Source organism: Rhinolophus hipposideros (assembly GCF_964194185.1).
Source record: "Rhinolophus hipposideros genome assembly, chromosome: 10".
Taxonomy (NCBI): domain Eukaryota; kingdom Metazoa; phylum Chordata; class Mammalia; order Chiroptera; family Rhinolophidae; genus Rhinolophus; species Rhinolophus hipposideros.
Window position 1 is genome coordinate 23,145,074 of NC_138056.1, and position 23,769 is coordinate 23,168,842.

At 43.4% G+C, this 23,769-nt stretch overlaps 1 protein-coding gene across 1 annotated transcript in view; it reads left to right on the plus strand.

Annotated features, from left to right (window-relative positions):
- The first annotated feature begins 12,026 nt into the window (after positions 1-12,026).
- LOC308503142 (F-box only protein 3) overlaps positions 12,027-23,769 on the plus strand; it is a 32,874-nt gene continuing 21,131 nt past the window's right edge. Inside the window, exons 1-3 of the mRNA XM_081062184.1 lie at positions 12,027-12,175; positions 16,354-16,443; positions 18,596-18,759. Coding sequence (XP_080918310.1) covers positions 12,072-12,175; positions 16,354-16,443; positions 18,596-18,759 — 358 coding nt within the window. The 5' untranslated portion in view covers positions 12,027-12,071. The remainder of the gene's footprint in view (positions 12,176-16,353; positions 16,444-18,595; positions 18,760-23,769) is intronic.

The following is a 23,769-nucleotide window of genomic DNA, read 5'->3' on the forward strand; positions in this document are numbered from 1 at the left end:
CCTGGACTACCTAGAGATAAGACCAAACTGTGCCCTGAGGTGAGAACAGGTGTAACACAAAAGATGGGCGAGCCAGATCTCCCCTGGGGAAGAAGGGAATTATAATGCCACTAGAGAAAATGGGGGTGCTGAGAGGTGCAGAATCTTCCTCATGTAGAATTCCTGCATAATCGAGGGTTTTTTCTTAGTAAGAGGAATAAAATTAATGATTCAATTTAGTCAAGTTTTAGGGGTAGAGGTCATTTTTGCAGTGCTCTTGGCCCACTGTTTACCAACAGGGGTCGCTATGAATGTGTACAATCAGGATGTTTGAGGACCTAACTTGAAGAGCACACATAGCAATTATACAGGCTGACAAAAGAACAGACTACATACTATTACTACTAGCCCTGTAAGCTCTGGTCTCCAGAAAATTCAAGATATTTGGAGCCTTCTCTTGCGGGGGTCGGGTGGGGGGGGGCGGGTAGGGATCTATCAGAGACTATATCCCACATCTAGTCCTGGTTCTTGCCGGTCCAGTCTGTAATTCTCCTTGAGCCATTCCAGGTTTTCTCATTGGATGATGAGCCTGGGTTTTTGCCTCAAGGAGTAGTGAAATCCACGCCAGATTTTTCTATCCGCCAGCCCATCAACTAGGTTGCTAGTCTGACAGCTGCTGTAACCTGTCTTCTCTAGGCACTGCATTTCCATCCTCTTTTGCTTTGGTCTCCCGCCCCCCCCCCCCTTTTGCTGTTGAGGAGCCGATGAGCAGCTTCCATACCAGGTTTTTCCTTCTGTAGAGAATCTATCTCTTTTTCAAATGGGCCACTCATTTTTGGGTATCGGGCTGGCGACCTCTCCACTTCCCTCCCAGATCTCAGAGCAGACCTCCAAGCAGCTAGATTTCTGAACACTGAGCCACCTCACCCATTCCTGGGCTCACCCATGCCTGAGATCCTGGTCACTCAATCTCTGGCCTTTTCTGAGACCTGACAGAACCCCTAAGAAATGTTTCCCACCCCTAAGGTTACCCAGCTTAAAATGACCACTTCCCAAAATTAGAGACAATGTGGATATGTATGTACCTTTGTAGTCGGAACCATCATGTAAGAGGACAAGGACACACCCCATTAGGGCCACACACAAGTCCAGATAGAGTTCACAGGGACATCTGGGAGGAGAGGGAGCAGGACCCCTTCCCCAGCCCCCATCTCATGACATAGAGGTGTGTGGGGGGGGGCAGACATACGTGCAAAAAAGTCCCTTATCAGATAGATATTTTGGAAATTTTTTCTCCCATTATATGGGTTGTTTTTTCAGTTTTTTGATAGGGTCCATTAAAGCACAAAAGTTTTTAATTTTGATAAAATCCAGTTTATCTACTTTTTCTATTGTTGCTCATAGTTTTAGTGTCATAGCTAAGAATCCTTTGTGAAGGTCATGAAGATTTATCTGTATGTTTTCTTCTCAGAGTTTTAGCCCTAATATTTAGATCATTGACCCATTTTGAATTAATTTTTGTATATGGTGTGAAGTTAAGGTCCAACTTCATTGTTTTGCGTGTGACTATCCAGTTTTCCCAGCAGTATTTGTTGAAAATATTACTCTTCCTTTATTGAATTGTCTTAACGTCCTTGTTCAAAATCAATTGATAGTCTTATACCAATGTATGGGCTTATTTCTAGACTCTCAATTTTATTCCATTGATCTATATAATTGTCCTTATACTGCCCACCACACTATTGCATCCAAGTCATGCTTCCTCTGGTTTGCTCCCAGCCCACTCACCACGATGGGGTGTTCATGCAGGCCAATTCCATGGGTCTCTGGACTTCTCTAATGGGCAACTTTGGCTCAAGGATTCTTCATCGGCCTGGCTCAGACATTCTCAGAGCTGCAGTCCATTCTGAGATTCTTCCTCCCCAATCCTCCTTCCTTCGCCTTCTCTTTTCCTAGCATCAGAACTGCATCATGGTTTGGAGGCTCTCTTTGCCTACTCTCCCTCTTCCATTTTATTCCTCACAAGCCCCTCCCCAACCCGCAGTACCTCTCTCACCAATGTAATCCTTCCTATCTTGGCATTTGTTTCTTACATGGCCCTAACTGACACACCATGTAAAAGTCTGTTCCCAGATGGCCCTACAGCCACAAATAACTCCTGAAGTTTAGCCAAGTGTTTAGTATGGCTAGTGCTGTCGGCCTCAGCAGTTTATTTCTGTGGCATTCCATGGTATTTGGCCATCTCTGAATCAAGCTATTTCATCAATGAACTTAGTTTTAACAGAAGGAGGTTCTGTGTCTGATGGGTGGGCAACCCACCTGTTCTTGAAGTTGGCTAACGTATCAGGAACTAGGCGTGGAAGTACCATTTCCATATTGCTACGAAACTTTCTGGGTATTTCAGTTCAGACAGTTCAGGACTCAGTGCAAAGTGAGAATGTCAGGTGACAGAGTCATTTCCCTTTCAGTGACATTCTCTTTTCCCAGAATGGGCTAGTTTCAGGCTTGGCAATAGGAGGAAGTCCTTGCAGGCTTGGCTGGTAAGAAAGTGGAGTCTCATTTCCAAAGTTTCTAATCTTCTGTGAGATTGAACATTGCTGTCTGTAATTCCATGGGTCTGAAGGAGATAGGAAGCTTCAAGACAAGGTTTGCTTTACTTATGTGGATGGAAAAGGGACCACCTGTTAAAACTGACAAGCTCAGGAGACTGAAAAGAACCACAGAGGATGGTGAAACATAAAAATTCCTAACTAAGGGGGGCCATGCAGGAAGTCACATCTTTAGTCTGTAGCTTCCATGACAAAGGTCAGTCTCCACCTTAAGTGAGCCCCCTGTTTTCTTGAGTCTAAAATAACATGCCCTTGGAATGTCCTAGTAATCCTTTTTTCAAGACCCCTCCCAGGGGACACAACCCACCTCACCAGAACAGGAAACTACACAATCCCTCATTGTTATCTTGTTCCCCGAATACCATCTTTATGTGCTATAAAATGCTATTAACTATCCTGTATCCACCAATATAAAAAAAGTGTGTGTCTCCATTTTACTTTTTGTCCAATCCCAGAGATTCCCCTACTTTGCTTTTTCCCACCCCCTTAATCTACAACCAACCAATGGATTTCATGTAACCCTCCTCCTTTGATTCTAATGTATAAAATAAGTTGCAAACTGCCATTTTCCGGAGCATTTTGTATTTTCTCAATCCGTTGAGACTTTGGTTCCCAGCAATTGTCGTCAGTTTCGCTCAAATAAACTCTTATAAGCTCTCTCTTAGGCTGGATGTTTCTTCGTCGACAGTGATAACTGGACTGCTTTCAAGCCTTCTTCTCACAGGTGCTCCCTCAACTGTGGTTGCTTATCTCTTGTATAAAGACTGTAGTAAAATTCTTAGGTATGAAGAGTGTTATTTCCAAAATAGGCCATTCAGAGGTTAGGACTCCATTCCTCTCACTAGCTGGTAGCCACACAGGAAGCCCCCAAGAAGGTAACGTGAGTGGCAAAAATCATTTCTTTCTTTCTCTTTACGGCCTTATTGAGGTATAATTGATACACCAAAAAATTGCACATACTTAATGTATACATTTTGATGAGTTTGGACATATACATAATCCCATGGTACCTTCACCAGTCAAGGTAGGAAACATATCCATCACCTCCCCAAATTTCCAGTCTCATCTATCTTTGGTCAACTTTTCCAAGATGGGACACAGTGGAATGCATGCAGTACACTCAGTGCTTGTGTCACCAATGTAGTGGAAGGTTTGTCCCCAAGCAGCAGTTGTCATTGTTTTAGCATTAGTTCAACTCACTGATAATGTGCTACAGGGGAGTGTGTTCCAGTACTGCTTGCTGGGTAGGTGAAGGCAAATGTTACGTTCAGGGTCCTATAAGGAAACAAAAAACTTTCAATGGGACATAACTGAACAGAATTCAATGAGGACATTGCCTACATAGGTATGAGCAAGACGAAGGAAACAAAAAGGATGGTAAGGTGCCCAGGGATTTGTAACACAAGGGAGCTCTTTCCAACTCTGAAAGAGCAATGGTAGGAAACAGTGTTATAAGAGCTCAACAAGTTAAAGAGATGAAAGAGAACACCACTAGTGTTCTCTTTCTAGAAGGGCCTAGCTGGGCCCCCTGTATTTAGAAGGCCTCCCAATACCCTGCCCTGTTGCAGGTCCTTATCTTAGAAGATACCTTGTAGATGTTTGCTAATTACAAATTCTACAGCTTAACATTTCTTCCAGGTGACTCCCCCACTGCTCGGGATCTCTGATGCCACAAGAGATACCCTGACAGAGGGGGGCATCATGAAAGGAGAACAGACCTCCAGGAACCTCATACAGCCCCTCGGAGAGTGCCCTGATTTTCCCTTAAATACCCCCAGCCTCTCTGAGAATTTAAGACAACTTTTGGAGTTGTTAACCCGCTGCTTTCTCAGACCACTGGTCCTCTGATAATAAACGCTTATTTTATGACCCAATTCATGTGTCACTCTATTGGCTGAAACGGCGCAGGCAGTATGAGCCCTGGACTCATTTGGCCTCTGGTTACAATAGGAGTGGTCTCCACAGAGAAACACAGCCATGGCTGAAACCACAGCTGGTGGAAATTAGATACCCTTATTTCTTTTTCCTCCCATCTTTGCCAGTTTCCTACCAATGCTTCCTATTGGTTGAACCCATCAAGATGCCAAATAACAAGAGGACCTATATACTTCTTTCTAAAGTATAAGCATCCTCTTGAATCCCTGGGGCACAGCAGTGCATATATCAGAGACTGATTTTTCCCTTCTTCCTGGAAAGAAAAAAACGCATTAGCCCATCCAAACCTACACACCACGTGTCACTGCTTCAGCCACTCTTGTGATGTCTGTCGTGCACTACAGGAACCACAGCGGACAAACTTGTGGCCGCTCGCTCACAGGTTGTGAAAGTCAAGGCGGGTACAAATACAGAAAGAAGACTTGTTAAAGTAAGAGAAGGGTCGGCTGGGCAGAGTGCAGGAAACACTGCTCTGAGTCTGTTTCCTCTGAAGTTCTGTATTTTCTAACCAGGATGTAAATTGCTTCAGCCTTTCATTTGGGGAAGGTGCCTTTGTATATGTTATGTAGATTTAAGTTGGAGCCAGGAGGGGAGCCCATAAAGGTGCAAAAATCTTTCCCAAGTAACAGGGCCTGCAGGGCCAAAGTAAACAGTCATTGAAACGGCATAGTAAAGGTATAGTAATGAGTCATGAAGGTTGAGTGGAAAGGAGGAAAAGAAAAGAAAGCTTTCAAAAAGTCCCAAGCTAAATTACACTTGTTAAATTGAATTATACCAGAGGTCCAAATCTTAATACAGAAGGAATAGTGTCACTGTTACAGTCCCCATCTTATCAAACTGATCTGTTTAAGCCTCAAAAGGACACAGTAAGACTCCAAACACTAGTGGCTTCCTCAGCCCAAGCTATTGCATTGGTGGTTGGCGTTATTTGGCACCCTGGCCAATATTACATCGTGCATGAGAATACTGCATTTTTTTCTGCCACAGGTAGGAGACATTGTTTCAGTGATGTAGTCTTGGCAAATTTGGGGATTACAGGCCACCCTTGGCCACACCCTCAGTTTTCACCATTTTAGAAGTCACCAATAGGTGACACTTTAAATGTATCCAATTGCCAGGACGACTCACCATGCATCCAGAAGGTTCACATCAATTATACAGGTTAGAAGAAAACCAGAACCATGTTTCGTACAAAACAACAGATATTAGCAAATTGAAAGATATTTAAAGCCTGGCCTGAGGGAGGAGCAGAGGACCAAGTTCCTGAAGGAGTCTGAATGATTGTTGGAACTGTACCTTTAAATCCCTTACATCCATTTCAGTTTTCTCATTACCTATGGGTTTGTGTTTTGCTCCACAGGAACAGCTAAATCCATTCCATGTTTTTGCACCTACCTATTAGCCTGGCTGCCATTCTGAGCTGCAGTGGCAGCCTCTAATCTTTACATATCCTTGTAATTTTATCCTTCTCCCTTCTTTCTCAAGTATAAGCATCCTCTTGAATTGTCCTGGACTCTGCAGAGGCAGGCCTCCTTTTGACCAATCACCAGCAGCCTTTTCCGCCCAGGGTTTTTATTTTGGGTGATGTGCTTGTTTGGGGGAGCTGGTGTCTGGCAGTTCTATCCTGGTCCTCCTACCCCTTCATCTCCTGGGCTCCCAGATGCCCAGGTTGCGTCAGCACAACCAAGAAAGCTGACAGTAGGGCTTGCGCTGTCCAGTCACGGCCACCTTGCAACCCCATGAGTCTCCTGACAACGTTTCCTGTCCCTGAGAGGCCCAATTGGACAAAGCTTTTTTCAAAACCAGTTAGCATGCGCTGCTGGATGGCTCAGTAGATTAGAGCGCAAGTTCTAGTAACAGAGTTGCCAGTTTGATTTCCACATGGGCCAGTGAGCTGCGCCGTCTACAACTAGATTGAGGACAAGGAGCTGCTGCTGAGCTTCCGGAAGGGCTGCCGGATGGCTCAGTTAGTTAGAGAGTGAGCTCACAACCAGATTGCCTGTTCAATTCCCTCATGGGATGGCGGGCTGTGCCCCTGCAAATAAAGATTGAAAACAACCACTGAACTTGGAGCTGAGCTGCGCCCTCCACAAGTAGATTGAAGGACAATGACTTGGAGCTGATGGGCCGTGGAGAACCACATTGTTCCCCGATAAAATAAAATAAAAAATTTAAAAAATTAAAAACACTTAACATGAGACAAAATGGAGTGTAACTTTCATGCAGCCAACATTCAGGGCCCAGAATACACACCACTAATGAATGCGATGTGGTATAAATACAAAATGAGGGGGCATACAGCAGAGGAGGAGAGTGCAAATGACTTTCTCACCCCATCTCACTCCCCATGCCATCTCATCTTTCATTGTCCCACTGGGAAATGCTTCTGGGCTGGGCATAAGAAGACTGGACACATACCAGACAGAGTTCAATAGAGAGGGACCCTAAACTATGGCGTTTTACATATGGAGGGGGGGTAGGGCACAGCAAGGCGACCATTTGGCAGAAGCCTTGAAATGGCCTGCTTGGGACCCCCACAACTGAGGCCTTGCAATGTCCCAGGCCTTGTCCCTCCCTGCCCTAGAGCTTAACAATTGATCAAGCCCCTCCCTGCAGTTTGAGTTTGGAATGTCCTTTGTTCCAGTTCCTGAGTTTGGAAAATCCCGTCCCAGTTCCCTGCTTTAGGTATTTACCCAGAAACTTATGCTTACTTACTGATCACAATACCCCCATGCTTACTGATCACAATCCATGGCCTAGCATTCTTTCCAGGATACTGTCATCACTGCTTCTGATGACAATCTCTATGGCCTAGCATTCTTTCCAGGTTATTGTCATCACTGCTTCTGGGTTGATAACCTCGTTGGAGAGCCACATCTTCTGAGGGAAGGCTCCACGCAGACCCCTGGAAACATCATGTGGCCTCTGGAGGAATGTCCAGATTTTCCCTTAAATGTCCCAGGCTTGTCTGAGAATGTTAAGGCAGTTTTTGGAGGTGTTAACCTGCTGCCTTCTCAGACCACCGGTGCTCTGATAATAAACGCTTATTTTATGATCCAACTCCTGTGTTGGTCTGTTAGCCGAGCAGTGTAGGCAGCACGAGCCCCAGACTCGTTTGGCCTCCAGTTTCAGCCTCTACAGCTCAGTATCTGGTGACTGCCTGTCCTGCCTCCCAGAAAACTCAGATCTGAGGAAGCCAGTTGCTAAACCATGAAAATGAGGGAGAAAATGAGACTCGAGGGCCATGTGGATTTACCCCACAGAACAGTTGGCAAGTGGATCTCTAGCCTCTGAAGAGTCATTGTACCAGAGCAGGAAGTGCCTTATGTTCATCGTGCTCCCTTCTGGTCCCTGGCCCAGACCCTTGCATGTGATAGGATATGAATAAATGTCTGAGGGATTTACCAGAACAGCTAATGGGAATCTTAAAGCCGATGAAGCTACAATTATCTAGAGGTAAGGCACTGTGCACTAAGAACTACCGGCCAGACCAAGGTGACATTTGGGGTTATAAACAGAACTGGTAAGTATACTTGTTTTGGGGCATTATCAATCTATTCATGAGAGAATAAAGTTGTTTGAATGCCACTTAAGAATTCTTCTTTCAGAACCTTGTGCTTTCTGATTTACCATAGGAATATTAATAAGAAGCAAATATTATTTTAGTGAAATCCTTCTATGCACTTTAGAGCTTCCAAAGCAATTAGCAGATTTGGAGGGACTATTTCTCCCACCCAGGCACACAGCCTCTGAAGCCCTCACACTCAGCCTTAGCCCAGAGGCCACAAATGAACAAGTCCCGGCTCCCTCTTCCTACCCCTATTCCAGGCATTGTTGGGGGTATGTGTGTGGGGGGGGAGTGGGGGGATGTTAGTAGGAAGCCACAACTCAGGAAAGGGCTCTCCTGGGTCCTGTGTACCTGCATTACTCCCCGAACCTCTACCTGCTTCATAGCATGTTGAGGAGAAAAATGGAGCCTGTGTTGAGACCACCTCCCCAGGGAGGCATGGGCTGTTGCAGAAGAGGCTGGCAACCTGATGTCACTCACCAAAGTGGGAAGTGGCAGAGGCTAGCAGCATTAGAAAAAGTGTCTAGGGAGGATGGCAGGAGCTCTGGGTCCCTCCACCTGGAAGAAGCAAGTCCTCTGCCTGAAAGCCCCGTCTGGCCTTCTGGGGTAGGAATGTGGAGGAAATAACTACTTAAAAGGACACAAAAACACGTATTTAGGTGCACCTTTTTTCCTATTGCCTTGACTCCAATATGGATTGCATAGAAGTGTAAGATGTTGGTTTTTCTTTTAGGATTTTGATATTTTGTTCATCATGGATTTTTTTTTTGCATTAGTTTTGATTTTTAAAAATATTACATCAACACATTATTAACCTTGATTTTGAGGGTTTTCTGGTACCGTCTGAAATTCTGGGCCCCGAGTAAGAGCCTCTCACCTCGTCTTAATCCTGGCCATGACCTTAGAGGAACTTCATACTTTTGGTCTCATTAGGTCATAACTGGACCAAGTCCAAAGGAAAGGAAAATGCAACAGGATAGCAGAAGTAAGTGCAGTGAACTAGAAACTCCTACCTGCTTTTGGATTTAAAACAAGTAAAGTAGCCCGTCTGAGGGAGAAGAAGAGACAAACATGAATTAGGGGCAAATCCCATTATAAGCATTTACATATATATATATATGTGTGTGTGTATAGATATATATATATCTATATACACACACACACACACACACACACACACACACATATATATATACTATATATACTAGTTCCCTTGTGACAGAAATGACTGTCTTCATCCATTCAAACTGAATTTAAACTTTCTACTTGTTGAATGCCATGCTAGGCCCTGGGGTTAAAAGGATGAAAAAGAGTTTACAGTCTGGTGAGAGAAACGGAATAACCGACCTGAATTTAATTCAATAAATGCTTTAAGTATGTGCATAAATAGTTTGGAAGTACAGAGATGTAAGCAGAGGGGTTTATGTTTGTTTTTAGTTGTTTGCTTCGTGAGTGTCTCATTTGTACCAATGGGGTTTCATTTATAGAGGTTGACTGAGTGATGACATGGTAAAGCCAATTCCATTGAAAGAAGATATTGATCAACTACATTTCCCTGCAGAAGGGGAATGAAGCATCATGAAGTTCCATAGTGAAAGAATCAAGTTTTGTAGGAGACAGACACAGAAACAAGGGAAAAGTATACACCAGAGACTTTATTGGGCTTTACACTGGGAAGGCAGGGTAATACAAAGTACTATAGTACAGGATTTTCTTTTTCTCTGCCAAGATTTAATCTCAGAGGGTTAAGTACCCAGATGTGAAGGGATGCGCTGGTTCTCCCGCTGCCACCCAGGACGTATTCAAGTGGGAGTGGGAGAAAAGTCACAGATTGTGAGCTAAAGAATAACATCACTTATCTTACCTATTTCTCCTTTTTCTTTGTGTTTCCAAAAGCAGCATGGTGTAAGGGGCTTTGGAGATTCCAGTCAGACCTGTAATTCACACATGTCATTTACTAGAAGTGAGATGATGGACTAAATTCCATGAGCCTATTTACTCATCTCAAAATTATTCCTCCCCTAAAGTGGTTTATGGATGGGAATACAACTTTGTGTCAAGTGTCTGGCTAGATATTTAATAAATGTTGATTTCCCAAGTCTATACATACATCCACCACTAAGTTTTCCAAACTTTCCCAAATCTTGGAGAAATTTTCCTCCCAATTATTTGGAAAAGTGGGAAAGACCTCCCCTTGCCACCACCCGAAAGAAAAAACAACACTCCATTTCTTCAATTCATCATACCAAGAATGGTCTAATATTTATAACCCCTCTTAGCGCCCCACAACTCACAGAGGGTATTAATCATGTTTATTTTCTGTATCTTAATGTTTTTTGATATCCTAAAAACCATGCTGGCTGGGGAGAAACTGCACTTTCCAGGGCACTGGTTAATTCCTAAAGATAGCAAACAACTTACTTGGGAGTATACCTCTCATACGCAAGCCAATTACCCCCTTTATCTAACTCTCACACACTAAACTAATATTTCCCCTGCTCTAAATTATCCCAGGGCCAGGTACCAGGCATCTAGAGAACAACCTATAGCCCCAATCCAACTATTTATTGTTCAAACTAGCCAACTCTAAGCTGTTTGCTTTGCCGTGCCTTCCCAGTAGAAACCCAATAGTCTCTGGTGTAAACTTTCCCCTTGCTTCTGAGTCTGCCTCCTCCAAAACCTGATTCTTCCATTGTGGCACCTCCAGGCTTGTTGTGCTCCCTTCTCCAGGGAAATGTAGTTGATCAATATCTTCTTTCAATGGAATTGGCTTTACCATGTCATCAGTCAACCTCCATTAAAGAAACCCCATTGGTACAAACGGGACATGAAGCAAAAACACGAAAAACAACACAAACCCCTCTGCTTTCATCTCTGTACTTCCAAACTATTTATGCACATACTTAAAGCATTTATTGAATTAAATTCAGGTCGGTTATTCCCTGTTTCTCTCTCCGCCAGACTGTAAACTCTTATTCATGCTTTGAAACCAGGGCCTAGTTTGGCATTGAACAAGTAGAAAGTTTAAATTCAGTTTGAATGAAGACAGAGTCATTTCTCTTACAAGGGACCATATATATATATTTAAATGCTTACAACGGGATTTGCTCGAGATTCACGTTTGTCTCTACTTCTATCTCACATGGGCTACTTGTTTTAAATACAAAAGCAGTAGGAGTTTCAAGAACACTGCATTTACTTCTGCTAGCCCATTGCATTTTCCTTTCTTTTGGACTTGGTTGAATAGGCCGAAAAATAGCCATGAGGGCCAAATTGACAGCGGCTGACCCTTACATTCAGTCCCTGTGCACCCTTTTACTTGGTGTTATAAAGTAAGCCGTCAACGATCACTCCCCAGTTTGGGAAAAGAGCCATTTACCTGGGACTCACAGCTGATTCCCAACGCTGTCCCCAATTAGTAGGAATGGCACGGAGCCACCTGGCTGTACGCAAGCGACAAGGCGGGCAAGGAAGGTTGAAGACGGTAGGAGAAGGGTTTCTGGGTCGTAAAACGAAGAAAAGCAATGGAGTTGGAGGCCAAGGGCAGTTAGATTTAGCGTGAGATGTGGGGCCAGGCTTCGAGGACACCTGGTGTAAATTTTCGCAGGAAGGACTGTTGGGACCGAGGCAGCAGATTTTGGAACGGAATGGTGTCCGCACTCCGCAAGTTTAGGGATCGGAATGGGAGCAGAGAGCTCCGGAGATGTGAGACGGCGGCACGTGGGCACGCGGCCGAGCTCGCGCACCTAGCGGGAGCCGCATCGCAGACGCAGAGGGCTGCTACCGCGCTGGCGCAGAGCCCCCGGCAGTGGGCGGGGCCTCCCCGGGGGCCGCCCCTCGCCCCGCCCCTTGGGCGAGCCTGTCCCGACGGTTACATAACAAACCTGTGCGAACGGCTGGGGCGCTGGCGGCGGAGGCGGGGCCGGGGCGGGACCGGGGCGGGGTCTGGGCGGGGCCGGGCCTGCACCGGGCCAAGCAAGATGGCGGCCATGGAGACGGAATCGGCACCTCTGACCCTAGAATCGCTGCCCACCGATCCCCTGCTCCTCATCTTATCCTTCTTGGACTACCGGGACCTAATCAAGTAATGGGACGACGCGCGTGGCAGGGGTGGGGTTACGGGGACGGGAGGAGACGCTGAGGCAGGAGGGCCTGAGGCCCAGCTTGCCGACTGACTCCCGCGTCAACCAGAAGGTGACGCCAGGACCTCCTTGATCCTGAGGAGCCACCCGGGGCCGGCGCGAGACGGGGCGGTAAGGGCCCCGCCCTGAGGTCTTCCTCTTGTCAGGGCCCGGGCCCGAGGAACGACGAGAGCCCGCTCCCCAGGCCGCGGCGAGGCCCAGTCCGGAGGGGGAGGTGCTGCTCCCCGCGCCCCGCGCCCCGCGCCCCGCGCCCGCCAGGCCCCGCCGGATGTGTGCCCGGCCCGCGGTGCTTTGGGAAGCTCCTTTGTGGCTCGAACGCTCTGCTCGGGGCCCGGGCCTGCGGAGTCGGGCGCTGGAACAGGCAGGTGGGGCGCCCGAGGGGAGGGGCCCGGCGACCCCTGAGCCCGGGCAGCGATTCCGCGGCCACATGATAGCTGGCGCTTTGGCGCGTCTGTGCTGGGGAAATACGGTGCGGGTTGGACTTGGGGTTTGGGGACTGACTTCCGTGGGTGCGATGCAGGTGACCGTTTTCTCTCCTGGACGCTTTGGGTTTCCCAGATTACCAGCATCTGCTCTAAAAATAAACACCGGTTGCTGGTAAGGGTGGTTAAATGCCCAGTTTCCTCAGCGCTGGGGACTGTCGGGGGTGGGGGCAGAAATGGCGCTGTTTACACCCTCAGTAGCTGGTGGCATGGCTCAGTCTTTTTGTGCCACCGTACGGTTTGCAGAGGAGGAGAAGTCGCCCTCTTAAGGATGGGTAGGCCAGATTTTGTTTTGTTGTGTTTTTGGATCAACCATTCAATTCCCGCCATTGGATGATTGTGCCCTGTATTGGGGGGGTCCTTGTAGAACCACGGTCCGTTTGGAGTCACTGGTAGCTGTTAGGTGGCCTCGCTAAGTGGTAACAGAGGGGTAACCCCAGTTTCTGACTGCTGTCTGTATTAGTCCTGGTACACTTTACGTTTTTTAAGAAAATAATTTTTTCTCTACTCAGGCTTGTACTAAAATAAAGTTTCTCTTTCCTTTGGAAAAGGCTGGTCCAGGTGCAAACTTTTCATCTGAAATACTCTGTTGCTATAGCCTCTTACAAATGCAACACACACACACACAGCATTGATCTATGGGCTACGTTGCTGCCAGAGTGATCTTTCTAAGACAGAACTGGCTGTCATTCTCCTTAAAAACTGATGATGCCCTTTGTTTGCGGACTATCACCTAAACTTCTGGAAGCATTTAAGGCCCTTAGCGTTTGGCATAGTCCACTCCATCCAAATCAGACTTTTGCCAGCATACCACACACTTGGTGTTTTTCTCTTCTGTGGTTTAAGCTTTTGACCCGGCCTGGAATGCCCTGTGCTGCCCAATCTGGCAAGATGTAATTCCTCTAAGACCCTCTCTCCTGATTCCTGTCACTACCTTCTTCCTTCCTCTGCAGAGTTTATTTGCCATGCCAAGTAGATTGTGTACTTCTTAAAGTAAAGACTGTTTACCTTTGTATTCACAGATTTTCTTGAGTGCCTGTGTGCCGGCTTGTTAAATGTTGGGGATACAATAGTGAACAAGATAGATAAGAGAAAGCCCCTTTCTTGAAGCTTACAGTCTAGTGGGCAAGATGGAAAACAAATAAGTACATAATACAAGAGATGCTATGTGCTATGAAGGCTTAAACCAGTTGCTCTGTTAAGGACTGAGGGGGGACGATCAATTCAAATCAGAAGGAGCTGCCATTTATGAAGGACGCCATAGAGCAGCTGTGGCAGAGGGAACAGTGTGTTCAGAAGCTGATTGGACAACAGCGTGGCCTGTTGGAGGAGCTTGGAGACTGGTTTGCAGGAGGTAGGGAGTGACTCACAGCAGAGTGGCTTGAAAGACCCTGGTGAGATCATGCAGGACCTTGTGAGGGAAGGTAAAGAGATCAGATTTGATTTTAAATGCATTAGGTAGTAATCCCAGTTTTAAACAGAAGTGACATGATCCCTCCATAAATGTTTGTGAAAGTGAACTGAGTTGAATACTGTATTAGTCGGGTATTGAGAGAAACAGAACCAATCCAATATGTATGAGTATATGATTTATTAGAAGGTATGGGCTCATGAATTATGGAGGCTGAGAAGTCCTTCTACCTGTCAGCTGGACGCTGGAGACCCAAGAAAACTGGTGATAGAATTCAAAGGGCTGAGAAGTGGAGAGCAGATGGTGTAGATTCCATCCTGGATCTGAAAGCCTGACAACCAGGAATGCCACGGGCAAAAGGAGATCCATGTCTCAGCTCAGAGAGCAAATGCAATCTTCCTCCACTTTTTTTGTTTCTTATTCTATTCAGGCCGTTAGGGGATTGGGTGATGCCCACTCACAGTGGTCAGCACCATCTGGCTTTCTCAGTCTACGCATTCAGGTGCTAGTCTTTTCCAGAAACATCGTCACAGATACACCCAGAAATAACGTTTAACCAGCTATCTGGGCATCCCTTGGTCCAGGCACGTTGACATATGAAATCACAATACCATCACAAATACTATCACAAATACCATCAAGTTTTATCCACAGAAAAGTTCCCAGTGTACTGAGCCTTCTGTCCTGCACGATACAGCCCCACTTTGCCGAGCGACCTGCCCATTGCTAAGCTCTGAAGTTGTGGGTACACATTTGCTGAACTGGATTGGGTGGGACTGGATTAGTCCATTAGGGTCATTGTGTAATGCCAGCTGCGTAGTTTGAATCTTCTCCACTCCGGGGGGATTTATTGTGTACCAGTCAGTCATTCTTCACCCTCACTGTGTATCAGAATTACATGTGGCAATTTTTCAACATACATATACATGCCTGAGATACAGATCTCACCCCAAGCCAACTGAGTCAGAGTCTCAGGAGCACTAGCTCTTGTCTTTGATGTGCATCAAAATCACGTTTGGTGATTCTTTTATGTTTAACTCATGGGACAGTGGAGGGAGAAGGATGAAGAAACGAGAGAATACTTTAAGTCACAAAAGTGGAGGGGTTCCTGTGTTTGGAAATATTAGTTTGGGTATCTCGTGAGTTTGGCAGAAAAGGATGAGAATGAATTTTGTGTAAAATCTGAAAACCAAACAAAAGCTGTTATGTTTACCATCAATTTGGGTTTTTGTTTTTTAACAAACCCCCCCCCCCCATGGGCTTGACAAACCAACCCTATGTGATTTGTGTTTTCTTAATTGTTAGTTGTTGCCCAAGTGAGATCTTTGAATATCTACTTTCTATAAGTTGTTACATATTCCTCTTCTGAAAGGATAGAAATCCCTTTTCCTAATCTTAGGTTGATTCTTTTGGAAATTAAACATGTAGGTATGACTTACAGGGTAGGTGCACTATTATATTAGAAATCTCTATATAGTAAGGAAAGTATTTGTTTTTAACATTCCATGTTTTTGAGCAGCTAACTTGAATATCTATGGATATTGAAATAGAATTGTTACGAATATGACACTTTTTTTAGGTGGGTTCTCCAATAGTTGCTATAATTAAAAAGTGGTTTTGGTTCCAGTATTTCTTTCCTTTAAGAAAAAATTAGACTAGTCAGGGGGAATCTCTTCCTAATAAATTATATAGATGTCTAACCACTATGCTGTACACCTGAAATTACTATAAAATAATGCTGAATGTCAAAATACATACGAAAGTGTTAAAAAAAACAAAAAATTAGAACAAAAGCAAGTCCTGTGTATTTAATATCAAATATCTCAGAGATCATAAAAAAAGAAAAAAGACATTTACACCTGAATTACATTTCTTCTTATATGCAGAAATGATTTTTGTTCCAATAATAAATGTAGAAAGACTCTTTGATTTGAAATTAATTACAATGGTTATATGATTTATAGACTTTCATATGAAAATTACAATTGTGGAGGTGTGGGGGTTTATTTGTGTACTGAAATAGGTAAGATTTCAGTACTCACAAAATAATTATACTAGCTAACATGTCAAGGAGATTTTAGAAAGTATTTTTTTGCAACTCTAAGGGTAGAAAATGGAAAATAAAAAAAGCCAAAGGAAAAGAAGAAAACATTGACTATGTTCATCTTTATTTTTAAATTGTTTCCTTATTTTCTTTTACACTAACTGTGAATCTGGCTACCGTCAGTTGTTGCTATGTCAGTCGAAGACTTAGCCAGCTCTCAAGTCATGATCCCCTATGGAGAAGACATTGCAAAAAATACTGGCTGATATCTGAGTGAGTATTCGGGAAATATGTATTCTTGAAATTTGTCCCTTGGCTTGTGTAACACTAATCTGTCCTGATTCTGCTCTCTAACCCTTGTCTCTTTATCTCCTTTGATGGCTCTTCTTGTGTCTGCCAGTAAGTGTTGGTATTCTTCAAGTTTCTGTCTATGGCCCACTGTTCCTCTCCCTCTGAATTCTCCTGCATGTACCGCTATGGTTTATAGTGACTACTTGTGGGCTTCTGATTCCCAAATCTGAATGTCCATCCCTGACAGCGCCACTGAACTCCAGACCTGTTTGCACAACCATCTGCTAGAGAGATCCTAGATCTCTCTCCGCCCCACTTCTCCCATTTAGTCTGGTCTCTCCTCTCCCTCCCCTCCTCTCTCCATGCCCCTCTCCCTTTGCCTGTCCCCCTTCCCCCTTCAGTTGGTTACCAAGCCTGTGTGATTTTAGCCTCTATATTTCTTGGCTCTTCCTTCTCATTTCATCCAGCTACCACAATTGTAGTTCAGTTTATCATCTCTTACCTAGGCCACTGCTAAAGCCTCCCAGCTCTTCTCTGTACCTCGAGTTTACACCTCTGCCATGCCACAACCACAGTTCTGCTTTGAACTGCGCTGTTAAAAACCCTTCAGTGGCTCTTCATTTCCTACAGGATAAGGTCCAGGCTCGTTAGTGTGTTACCTTATTGCTTTTTGTGGCTGCTTTATCTTGTAACACTTCTGACTCTTAAATTTATACTTCATTCTTTCTCCCTGATGAGACTTCATTGTTCTTTTTTTTTATTTTGATGGAATTTTTATTTATTTTTAATTAGTTTATTGGGGTGACAATGGTTAGTACAGTTACATAGATTTCAGGTGTACAATTCTGTAATACATCATCTATATATATCACATTGTGTGTTCACCACTCAGAGTCAGTACTCTTTCCATCACCATATATCTGATCCCCTTTACCCTCATCTGCCATCCCCTTCCCTCTAAAACTATTAATTTTGAAGGCAAAAAAAATGCCTTATTTAGTTAAGTACTCAGTGGCTAAGTAGACACTCAATAAATGTTTGTAGAATTGTACCAAGTAGAAATGTTGAATCATGTGATTACTTGGATGCTATAAGATTCTCTGACTAACCCTGTGGGTCATCCAATGGAAAGGTCCAGCAGGTGATTGTGCAGACAGGTCTGGAGTTCAGTGGTGCTGTCAGAGATGGACATTCAGGTTTCTGAATTAAAGCCCACACAAGTAGTCACTGTAAACCACAACAGTGCATGCAGGAGGTAAATTAATATTAGTGTTATCATTAGATTCTAAATCTTTTCTAAAATAGAACCACAGCAGTTGACCCACGAGTAGCATGGGTTTGAACTTCATGGGTCCCCTTGTATATGCACGGATTTCTTTTTTTTCCATGAATGCTATAAATGTATTTTCCTTATGATTTTCCTTACATTTTTCTTTTCCTAGCTTACTTTATTGTAAAATACAGTATATAATACACAAACAAAGAAAATATGTGTTAATCAACTGTCCATGTTATCAGTATGGCTTGTGGTCAATAGTAGCTATTAGAAGTTAAGTTTTGGGTGACTCAACATTATACTCGGATTTTTGTCTGAGGGTTTCAGGGGAGTCTGTGCCCCTAACCCTTGCATTGTTCAAGGGTCAACACAAACATTTTTCTGTTTGTTTGTTCTTTTTTGTTTTGTTTTGTTTTGTTTTGTTTTAAGGAGGGCTCAGCTCACAGTGGCCCATGTAGGAACTGAACCGGCAACTTTGGTGTTATTAGCACCACGCTCTAACAAACTGAGTTACCAGCCACCCAACACACACATTTTTTAATTTTATAATTGGTATGTTTTTAGTAAGTTGAGATTCATACCCCATATCCTCTTCACATATTTTATTAAGATTAGAAAACTTAGGAAAAGATAAGTAGAAAATAAGAAAATCAGTGACTCATAATCCCCACTATGCCAGCAATAACTCCTGTTAAATCTTTTGATATGTCACTTTTTGCTCTCTAGTCTTCCTGGCTAAAATAAATGAAAAGGAAGGCAAACGTAACCAGAGTTTCAATAAAGTATGTTGGTAACTGTCTAAATAAGTGCTAATTTTATTTGAAAAGGTTTTTAACCTCATTGTTGTAATCTCTTTAGGGAAGAGAAAGCACAGAAGAATCAGTGCTGGAAATCTCTCTTCATTGATACTTACTCAGATGTAGGAAGATACATTGACCATTATGCTGCTATTAAAAAGGCCTGGGACGATCTCAAGAAATATTTGGAGCCCAGATGTCCTCGGATGGTTTTATCTCTGAAAGGTACTGACTGGGAGTGCGGGATCTTCCTTCCCCACATTAGTTCCTGTAGTATAACTCGGTTAAGTAACACTGGGTCTCTATCCTCTATGCCAATCGGTCCTAATCCAACATTACCTGTAATTTGCCATTCACATTTGGCCAAGGAAATAGAAAGCCTGTATTGCTAAGAGGACCCTTGCTCTAGTGCCTGCCCTGTTTTTGCCCTTCTTAGGACCCACATGATTATTTATTAGAAGGGAAAGCTGAACTCTTTTTATTTTTATGTTTGTTTTTATTTTATTTTTGTTTTTTAGATTTTATTGGGGAAGGGGAACAGGACTTTATTGGGGAACAGTGCTTATTTCCAGTGTTCCCCAATGTTTTACTGGGGAACAGTAGTGTGTTTTTCCCAAGACTCATCAGCTCCATCCAAGTCAAGTTGTTCCTTTCAATCTTAGTTGTGGAGGGCGCAGCTCAGCTCCAGGTCCACTCGCCATTAGTTACAGGAGGTGCAGCCCACCACCCACTGCAGGAGTCGAACCAGCAACCTTGTGGTTGAGAGGACGCGCTCCAACCAACTGAGCCATTCGGGAGCTCAGCGGCAGCTCAGGTCAAGGTGCCGTGTTCAATCTTAGTCGCAGGGGGCGCAGCCCACCATCCCTTGTGGCGGTCATACCGGCAGCCATGTGGTGTTGAGCCTGTGCTCCAACCATCTGAGCCATCTGGCCATCCAGGAACTGAGCCGCAGCTCATTGACTTCATTCTAGTTGTGGAGGGTGCAGCTCGCAGGCCCATGTGGGAATCAAACCGGCAGTCCCGTCGTCCAGAGCTCGCCCTCTTAACCAATAGAGCCACCCGTCTGCCCCTTATGTTTATTTTAGATCTAGAAACTAATAATGCATACATTGCTTGAGGGTAACTATTGTGATTTCTTTTAAAAGATTTTTTTAAGTGAAAAAGTGCCTGCTGTATCAACCATCTTTCCTGTATTTAGTACAAGTAAATATTTGTTTGACAGTCTAATATTTAGAAACACCAAGTATTAAAGACCTAGGATTTAAGAGTGTAAGAGTAGTATAATAGAGTAAGAAAAACTTGCATCCCTATTTTCACACTTACAGAATAGTGAAAACCAGGAATTCAGCTGAGGTCTATTGAGACCGCAGAATCTGTGCTCTTTCTACTACACCATTATTATCCAATTTTGGCAAGAAATATCAACAACCTCCTTCTCATTAATTTGATTTTTTCATTTTATGCCCAAGAAAGTGCATAAATGGATTGTGGAGATACTGCTACTTATCAGCTTTGGCTTCGTAAGTTTTTCCAAATTTCTCCACTTAAAGAAATTTTATACATGTTTTGGTTTTGTTGAGGTGAAATTGGGATCATTTATACTCACATGTATTTCTTTTGAACTCACGTCTCTTTTGAAACTGACTTTTACATTTCATAGTTCCACTGTAACTGCTCATCAAAATATGAATTTCATACAAATCATGATCGCATGACCAGGTACTTACTGTATTTCCCCGAAAATGTGACCTAACCGGAAAATAAGCCCTAGCATGATTTTTCAGGATGTTAGTAATATAAGCCCTACCCCAAAAATAAGCCCCAGTTAAGATGGTCAGTCAGACGGATGCATTTAGTACGTCCAGTATAACACATGATGGACGTATTGATTTATAAAATATTACTATATAACTCAATATAAATAAATAATATTATTGACATTAATACTTAAATTAAATGATAGCATAAATTATGATTGTTTGTAAATACCCAAGTGGGCACCTGTGGACAAGGCGTAAACGCCTATGTAACCAGATGAACTCGAGACTTACTGCCGAATGACCAGAGTACAGACACAACGCACGAATAACGTGTGCACTTGATAACGAATGGATGTAATTGTGTCTAATATAAATCTTCATAATTCAATACATCGTGTTGTAACGTATGTAAATAATGCACTCATGTGAAATAAAGAAACGTTTTCTGAATTTTGGTGCCTACAGTTTTTCTTCGCTTTTGTGTGGACCATCATTCTTAACTGTCATCATTTTTGTTGCCATTCCTGTCTCATAAGTCTCCAATTAACACTTGATTTAATAGCAGATTTAAAGGGAATAATATCTTGACCCCCAGACAAGATGAGTGCAAAAAGAAAGAGCTATTCCGTTGAGTACAGAAAGGAATCATGGAGGACTCCCAGGGCTAGAATCTTAACAGCTTTCTGCAAAGAGAAGAAGTTGGATCTCCGAATGGTCCAAAAATGGCGAGCAGAGTATGATAGTCTCAGTCAACAGGTGTACGAGGGAAATGCTAAGAAGTTCAAGTGTGGATCAGGTCAGCAACCATTATTTCCTGAGCTGGAAAACATCATCTGTGAATGGATTGCTGACAGGAGAGCAAAGGCTTGGTTATGCACAGGGCTGATATTCAAGCATTTGCCCTTGCAATGGCACCCCAGTTAGAAATATCCCCAGAAGAATTCAAAGCATCACAACACTGGCTGGATGGCTTCCTTCAGCGATGTGAACTGTCTCTAAGATCGACAACACTGTTCAAGCTGGAAGATACTGAAGTTACTAAACGTGCACTTGCATTCAAGTCCTTTGTTGATGGCATCGACATTTCTAAATACCAACTCTCCAACACGATTGCTATGGATGAAACTGCAGTGTTTATGGGCCAAGGATCTCAAATGACAGTTGATCATAGGGGTGCCTCATCAGTCCACTACATTCCCTCCCATTGTTACGAAATTTTGACATTTCGTCTGCATGGAAAGAAAGCCCCACCTCTAATCATCACTAAGGGCAAGAAAGATAAGGTTGAACGTGTTTCAGGCATTTGTGTTCTTGAAGCTGAAAAGGCCTGGTACATACAAGCAGTTATAAGGAAGTGGGTCGATTTAACGCTGCCACTTGTTTTGCGAGGTGGCCAAAGAGGTCTGCTAGTCTGGGATTCAACCAGCACTCACCACGCTAAGGACATGAAGAAGTTCCTTGCAGAGAGAAGAATAGATCAAATAATGATTCCCGCAGGAATGATTGCCTATCTCCAAGCTTTTGATGTTGCAATAAACAAGCCATTCAAGGACCATTTGCGCATGGAAATCAGTGACTACATTGAAAATGGAATGAAGAGAAATCAGAGTGGAAACTTTGTGAAGCCTAGCCTGCAAGAGGTCGTGACTTGGGTGAAGAATTCATGGGATAAAATCACTGACAGCTGTGTTGCCAATGCACTACGAGCAGGCTATATGGACAGGAAGTGTTCATTTAAGGAAAGCTCTATTGCTGGACATGAGAGATTGGGGCCAATGGTTCTACAGGAAATGGAGTCACAAGAAATTCAAGGTGGAATTCGGGGTTTGGAGAGTTATGACGATGTTCCAGAAGAACATCCCTGCTCCCTGTTCTGTACCTAGTGGTTGGAGGTGAGGTTGTGGTTGTCTGAGGATTTCTTATGACAGCCCCTATTTTATTCCCAGGTGCCAGTTCTCTGGGGTCCTTGCCATGACCCCACAATAGGATAAAGGCTCTTTGATGTCTAGAATGCTGGGGATTCTAGGAATGCTAGGCCTGTGAATTTTAGAACTGAGTTAGGATACTAGCCCATCACCTCATGGGTCATAGCACGTGACTCAATGTCAAGGTTATAGAGATGGCAGCTAGAAAGGAAACTTGAAAAGCAAATAGGTATTGGGCTTGGGGGAATTTGTATAAGTTTCTTGAAATTATGGTATATTAATATATCTTCTACCAATCTATCTAATGGTATGTATCATGTATCTTCGAATTTCATATTTACCTTACATGTTAGTTTAAAATTTTAGCGTTAGAAGGGCGTTTAGAGATCATTTAGATCAGGGTTTGGCAAAGTTTTTCTCTAAATGACCATGTAGTAAATATTTCAGGCTTTGAGGCCAGAACCTGTCTTGTTCTAACTATTTAACTCTGCTGTTGTGGGAAAGCAGTCAGACAATACATAAACAAACCAGGGTGGCAGTGTTCCAAGAAAACTTTATTTACAGAAACATGGCAGTCTGCTGATCCCTGATTTATACCAGTCTTCTCATTTTACAAGCGAAGGAACAGGCTCAGAGAGTACAGGTGACTTATGCCAGGTCTCATCACTAGTCAGTGACAGATAGAATGCTGATCTCGGTTTCTTGGCTCCTAGTAACTTTTTCACTGTTTCCTTATGCAACAGTGCAAGTAGGCTAGGAAACAAGGAAAGTAAATTCCATTTATTGAGTGTCAGTGAAGCATTTCATTAAATTTATGAGGCTTATTTAATCCTCACTAATTCTCTCAGGTAGGTGTTATTATCTCCCATTGAGGAAACAGGATAAACATATGTTTCTTTATATTTCTCTTTTGCCATATTTATTTGTTTACTGTTTTTCTCTAGCTTGCTCTCTTTAGGAAATTCTTGGTTTCTTAATGTTGTATGGTAAAGGTCCAAGATGTAGCACTAACTATAAATACTAGTTTCTTTCCTCATCCAACTATGGTTCAAACAGCTATTCAGCTTGTTTTGTACTAAACTTTTTAAATAAAGTTTTTATTTTGGAGTAATTTTAGATTACAGGGAAGTTGCAAAAATAGTACAGAGTTCTTGTACATCCCTCACTCAATTTCAGTTCCCCCTGATGTATTGCCCTGTGGGACATCTGCCAAAACAAACTCTTTATTGGCACATTATTATTAACTAAACTCCAGACTTTGTTCAGATTTTACCAGATTTTCCATTAATGTCTCTTTTCAATTCCTGTGTCCAATCCAGAATATTTAGTTGTCATGTCTCCTTAGTGTCCTCTGTTCTATAGTAGTTTCTCGGTCTTTCCTTGTCTTTCATGACTTTGACAGTTTGAAGGGGTACTGGTTAGGTATTTTGTAGAATGCTCTTCAGACTGACTTCGTTTGAAGTATTACTTATGACTAGACTGGAGTAATGGGTTTTCAGAAAGATTACTGCAGAGGTGAAGTACACTTCTCACTTACCTGTGGGTACATG